General features: G+C 34.3%; 1 protein-coding gene across 1 annotated transcript; it reads right to left on the bottom strand.

The window, feature by feature from the left end:
* Nucleotides 1-374: 374 nt before the first annotated feature.
* Nucleotides 375-5,788, bottom strand: LOC149544585 (putative phospholipid hydroperoxide glutathione peroxidase). The gene is made up of 6 exons (XM_089795195.1): nucleotides 5,584-5,788; nucleotides 5,378-5,454; nucleotides 4,498-4,559; nucleotides 1,107-1,225; nucleotides 774-941; nucleotides 375-629 (listed from the first exon to the last, which is right to left on the bottom strand). The coding sequence occupies exons 1-6, from the start codon at nucleotides 5,635-5,637 to the stop codon at nucleotides 597-599; spliced, it is 513 nt and encodes a 170-aa protein (XP_089651321.1). The 5' UTR covers nucleotides 5,638-5,788; the 3' UTR covers nucleotides 375-596.
* Nucleotides 5,789-7,020: the final 1,232 nt, after the last annotated feature.

A 7,020-nucleotide genomic window follows, 5' to 3' on the forward strand; every position in this document is an offset into this window, starting at 1 on the left:
CATCCTGTCTTATCAAATTGGGCCTTGACCCACTGCATAATCAATTATTGGTTCTCTGAAGTGCATTATATTTTTTAATTAAAAATTAAAAAATATAATATAGAGATGGAAGTTCTAGAAGAAGGGCAACATGCCCAGAACCTTTGCATTTATTAAGAGTTACAGCAAACAGAAGACAAAGGTTATTGGTAACAATGCCACTCTTAACTAGTCCACAAAGTAAATTGATGCAGAAAAAGTAAGCCAATAGATGGACTTTTAACTAGAAAGGATGGTGTAATCTTTTTCAAATATTCTGAAAAGAAAAGAACAATAAACAAGTAAGTTTGATGATTTTTTTGAAGAACGTCGAGAGCTATTATAGAAATAAAAAATGAAACATAAGCACTCTCCAATTTTTTTGATATAAAATCATATGAAAATAGAAATATACATTTACTGTATGCAATATTATTATGTACTGTGAATGGCAACTACTAATCCATTTTGTCTTGTATGGCATAATTAGAACCATGTCTCAGTTGAATTATTGCTTCTTTATTCTCCAACATTCAGTGCAAATAGGTAGAATAGCTACAACAGAATTTCTCAAAGCATTAGGCAACACCCAACAGTTTTTTGATATCTTTCTGCAAGCAAAAGATTACAGACATTAGCCATTATTCGTGTAAGACGTGTCATTGAACAATAAAACAAGTTTTAAAAATTTTTAATTGAAAGTGCAATTTTCATAGAATAAATTGACAAAATGATGAAATATGATTTTCAAGTACCTCAATCTTCAACGGAGATGTTGTGGGTGCATATCTATCAACCACATGTCCATCTTTGTCAACCAAAAACTTAGTGAAGTTCCATTTTATGCTGTCACCAAAAAATCCACCTTTGCTTGATTTCAAGAACTTGTAGATGGGAGCTGCATTACCGCCATTGACCTCAACCTACATCATCAGAGTGCAGTACCAGCAAACTAGATCGATGAAACAGCTTTGTTTACAAGTTGATTGAAACTTTAAATTTTTTTTTCCAATTTTTATGATAACATTGGCCCTAAAATATTTAGTAGGATATCCAATAAGCGATTGAAATATGGCTAATACACTAACCTTGTCAAAAATGGGAAACTCTGCTTTAAAGCGAGTACATGCCACTTCTACAATCTGCTCGTTATCACCTGGCTCCTGTCCACCAAACTGATTGCAAGGGAAGGCTAGGATTTCTACTCCTGTAGTCATCCATATTGAAAGTTGTCAGAATGCCTCAGAACATATCAAGAAAAGCCAAGGTTTGGAGGCTAATCTAAGAAAATTTGTTAATTAAATGGTATAGCTTAAGGTCCAGGCCCTTTTCATGTCTGATCAAAATTGGAGGTGAAAAAAATTTGCATCCATAGGCTTGGGTTATCTATCAAAATTCCTTTCTACTTTATAACTCAATCAGTGTTTTATTTCATACATGTATTATTCTGCGTTGTTCAAAGCCACCTGAATACTGAGGACAGCATCTCTCTTTTAAATTTCAGTTACCCCAGGAATTTGAACTAGATTGTATACGTTGAAACCTAGATCACATACAGCTTTGAAATGTGACTTCTATCAGATATAAATGAATTATTTTATGACATCAAGATACGACTCTTGAAAGGTGGCCACTGAATAGAAGGTCTAATCAGGCTTTGGGAGTAGGCATTTTTTCTCAACATTTACACGAGAAGGTTGGCTCCGTACCAAATAAAATCTTTTAACAATAATTGCAAAAGAATTATCTAACTGATGTATCATGCAAACTTTAGCCATTCTGAAGAGAGAGTCTGGAAAATGTAATGCTTGTATTATTTGCTTCAATATTTATCAATTGCTTGACTCATATTACAGAAAAATTGACACTGCCAAGCAAATTGGAGACTCTGACCACTAGCAATGAGCGTGTAGTGCAGGCTCTATAAGTTCTCACTCAGGCCACCCTTTGCTTAAATGGTCTCAAGTACTTTTTTTAAATTTTTCCTCATCTCCCCTCACTCAGGCCACCCTTGCTTAAATGGTCTCAAGTACTTTTTTTTCCTCATCTCCCCATTTTGAGTATTGTGGCCTAAGACAAGGAAAGTTAGCAGGAAACTAAAACTTCTTGATTCTCAACTGGAAGAAATCACAGAACTTAACTTCTAATAACTACAAGTGAACTACTGCCTCGAGCTCTCTCACACCATTTAATCAAATCAAAGATACACCAATTCCGCATGACACATTAGTTTTCACAATTCACAATCTTATAAATCACAAGGCAGAACACCAAATTTAGCCTGGGAACAAACAGGGGCATGCTAGGTTGAAAGTCTAGCCCATCCATATTCTCTAACAAAAAGACTTCAGTATCTTGATTAAGACCTTGGCTTGATATCTTGTTTGAGAACCCACTTCTGCAAATACAAAGTAAATAGAAACGCTATAGTGTCAATCACATAGACTGCTGTAAGCGCAATAGTACCAACCAACAGGGAACACAAGAAAGAGTAAATATGCTTTTTCATTTTTTTGGCTACAGGTTCTTTAGACTGTCAGCTAACGCCAATCCATCTCCCTAGTCTATAACCTTGAATGACTTGAAATCAGAAATTATACATGAGAAAAACAATTTGCTTGTAGAAAAACTATTTGGAAGTCATTGTTGTTGTTTCTTGTTTAGATTGTGTGATTTATTTGCATCATCATACATAGTTCCCCTGTTAATATTCTGTTATGGTTTAGACGTGAAAAATCAAACACAATCTAAACCAGAAACAACAACATTAACTACTATGGATTGTGGAAAAATAATATTCTTAATTTGGAAGTCATTACACAACAATGAAATAGTCCCCTGTTGAAGGGAATAGAGGAGTTTGATTCTTCAAAATTGAGGAAAGATGTATAATATAATCCCTGCCTACCATTCTCTGGCAAAGCTGGTCTAACCTTGACTTCAAGAGAGCATCCAAAGGAAATCCTGGAGCTTCTGGAACTGATGTGTTATAAGAAATGAATAAGGTCAATTTGTTGGACAGCTACAAAAAGACCTATATGAGGGAACTAATAATGAAGCAAAAGTACAAGCCCTCATTTTGAGGTCACAAACATATAAGGTTTACAGTTGCAAAAGAAAATAGAAATTTAAGGAGATTCCATGATAATTGTTAATATGAAAAAGAACTAGTCACAAAGTTGGAAACTAATATCCTGACTATTTCTAATCTTACTTGATGTGTATACTGTTAGACATATTATTAGAGAACTTAATAGAAGAAGCATCTATACCAGGCAATTTGGCAACTGCCATGACTGAAGAAAGCATGATAAATTAATACATGAGTTCAGGACCAAAACTTAAACTAAACCTCATACAGCAAGAAATGAACAAGATTACAATATATTAGTTTTGACTTATAAAATTATTTAAAGAACTAGTGATTGGAAGACCTGAGGGATTCTGTGACTTCATATAACATTCACGTTTAAATTCTGTTCAGGTCAATCATAAAATTTAAACTATCTTCTAAATTAGAACTGTGAATAAGGCCAGGCAAAGGTAAGATGGAACGTCTTCAGTCACGTCTTCAGTCTTAAGGCACGATCCCAACGAAAATTACACCCTTGCTAACTTATGGAAACATGGTGGATAAAAAAATTGCATTGGGGGGATGGCCCAGAGACAAATGGTTATTTTTGGCAGAATAACAGAGCAGCAATTGAAAAAAAAACTAATCTTTTGAGACCTAAAGTAGATTGCTCCTCTATACAATACAAGAGGTGCTAAATAAAGTCATTTCATCAATGTTTGTGGCAGTGCCTCTGGATCTCAGTGAAGCTAAGGATAAGTAAAGAAAATGGCAAAGTATTGATCAGGAGTTAATCACATGGGGTCTGAATGAAGTCATTCTAACAGCAGTCTTCGGTGCTGGTTTACCTCTTAAAAGGATTTTTACTGGTTCGCAATGGCATTGTCAGCAACGCGTTGAGACCATTTATTGTGATGAGAATACCACAGAAGGAGGTGATAAGGTGGAAAAAGGCATCTAAAGGAGCATATTTCTTAAAGAAAGTGCTGGTACTAGTGACAATTAAAGGTATTGCTTGGCTAGTTGCACTCATTTCTGATAGCTCTGCAGATGAAGATTATAAATTTATATGTAATTTAAATATTATAAATTGGGAAATATTATTAAATCGATCACAATGGTAGATTTATGAAAACAGAAAGAAGCCAGAAGAAAACAAGATAGATGCCTTTATAGGATTTTTGTGATCTTGGGCTGTCTTTTAATGTTCAATGACATTTTCTGTCAAAACCTAAAACTGATGAAAAACTGAAATATGAAACCTTTTGTCATATGTAATACAAAGGAAATGGTCTCCAAGACTAATATATACTGATTTGAAGAACAGTGGCATTTGTTTATAAAGAAATTATATAAAAGGATTAAAATTTGCACATAACAACTAAAATGGATGGAATCACAATTACCTTGGTCCTTGTACTTTGCATATAATTCACTCATCTCCTTATAGTTAGAGTTGGTCAGCCCACTGCCCAGACAAAAATAACAAAAATATATCAGTCAGCTGTTCCCAAAATGCAGACAATTACTTCCAAATAGTAAATAAAACAAAAGACAAAAACTGAGTAGATCTGAGATGTGATTGAGATTCACAGCCTTCAATTATTCAACACAAATACAAGATTGAATGGTTGTCGTTAACAAGTTAAGTCAGGCCGCTAAGAACTGTGAGATGCTTTATAAGGTTTACCAATGGAAAAAGAGATTAAGAGAGTTCAAAAACATAGAGCCATGTTACATTCATTGCCCAAACCCCTACTGACGAGGGCTTGATTCTAGTAAGAACTGTGAGAGCTCTTAAAGTTTTGCTAATGGGGAAACAGGGTAGAAAGTAGAAATCAAAGTTAAATTGCATTCATGCATCCCTCCTACAAACGAATACTTTTAATGCGTTTGCATGCTAAATGCTCCTGAAAACCTTCCCTTACATAGCTTGAGATATGGTATTGTCCTAAAAGTAATTATTATGTCGCATACAAGCTCATATTGCATTCTTATAGAGATATAATGCTGGATTCATCAAAAGATTTGTCAAAAGGAAGAAACTTAAAAAGCTACAAATTCTGCTAGCTCTATATAGGCGTCCTGCCCAAATTTTGAAAGTTGAGATTCTAAAACTACTCTCTTACAATATTACTTTCAATTAAAGAAAAGAAAATTGTCCAATTTGCCATTTAATGCCTAAATCTCCTTTTGCAGTGTGCCAATCTCAATTGCGTTAACGCAGAAAAATAGGTGTCTAAAAATAGATAGTTATAAATAAATAAGACAGAAAGGGGAAATCACCATTGAGAGGCAACATTGACAATAAGTAAAACTTTGCCCTTGTAAATGCTGAGATCCACATCATTGCCTCTTATATCCTGCAATTTTACAATTCTAATATCAGAATCAATGTGCAAGCTAAGTCCAAGATGCAATCTACAAAAATATTGGATGCTTAAAATTGGAGGAAGGCTGTAAATTAATGAGGGTATACATTTAGAACCTACTTTAACTGTGAAGTCGTGGACAGAAGTACTCCCTTCAGATGAGTTGCCTCCCATGACTGTAAAAGCTTGTGCGGCTTATTAGCGAAGAGAGAGAACCCACTTCAGAAAAGAGAAAATTTTGGTGGGGATGGTTAAATAAGATCCGTACAGTGGAAATAACTTGATATAATTGAAGGGTATGCCCAGATATCTGTTTAAGGTGTATCAAAAGAAAAGAAACTGTATCTCGAATTTATAGGAAGGATAGCTTACAGGACAAGAAAAGAGGATTGAAATTTGGGGCTTATAGAAGTTTCCGTGACACGTGTGGGCATTCTAATGCGGGGCCTTGACGAGATACCATTCAGATTTCAACTCAAGATATGTGTGAACAGAGATTGAATTTTATATTTGTTCGAGACGGTAATATGTGTGAACAGAGGTTGAAGATAGATGTGGTAGGTCCCTAGCCCTTGCGGCAAAAGCTGCCTTTCTTGATTGCGGACTACGACTTTTGCGGTGTTTTGGAGGAGGGAGGTTCAGCTCAGTGCACCATATTTGTCATATGGATATTATGTAGGCTAGGGAAAAAATATCAATAGTTATGTAGTTAGGCTATATAGGCGGGAATTAATGTTTTCGGTTGGAATTAGTTTGTGTGGAAAATCGTGCAATATAAAATACTTCATATTTCTAATGGTGTTTTTATTTTTAATTGAAATTATTTGATGATTATTTCTGTTTTCTGATTGGTTACTCATATTTTTGTTAGGGTTTTGTTTAATTTTTCATTCAAAAATTAAGAATTTATTTAATCATATATTTTCTTGTCGGTCAGAAATAATGTGGACCATGAAATGAGATTTGTTCTAATGGCAACAAAAGAACCAACATCCGACCATGTCGAAGGTTCCACCCAAGACAAATAGATAATTATTATTCTCCTAAGAACAAAGTCACGAAAAGAAATTAGGTATGGATCGTTTAGGTCTATTGTTCTTTCTGCAACATCATTGAGGATGGTCTTTGTTTCTTATGTCTTTACTTCTCAATTACATCAAAGAAGACTTTTTTTTTCCCCTTAATTACAACAAAATATATGATTTTCTCTTTGAATTAAAATTAAAATTATGACTATGTCTCTCAATTTTAACAAAACATAGAATTTCTTGTTGTATTATGCAACTTATCGCCATTGTCTTTGCTTCAAATCCAGCAACAATTGTAGGGGCTTCATCCTTTTACAAGTAATATTTCAAATCTTTAGCATCAAGAAATCTCGAACTTCAATAATTTAATGATTTTGTTTCCTAATTTATGTGCATATTAGTGTGTGAAAGAACATAGCAATGCTTATTAGAATAGAAATAGGGTGTTGCAAGGGCAATTTGACTTCCTTGGGAAGCCAATCTTGAGAATGGAGTTCTCATTTTCATAATTTTGAAGCTTCCTTCTTCT

This window comes from Cupressus sempervirens, chromosome 8 (genome assembly GCF_028749045.1).
Source record: "Cupressus sempervirens isolate cs-2001-9-10 chromosome 8, ASM2874904v1, whole genome shotgun sequence".
Classification (NCBI taxonomy): Eukaryota; Viridiplantae; Streptophyta; class Pinopsida; order Cupressales; family Cupressaceae; genus Cupressus; species Cupressus sempervirens.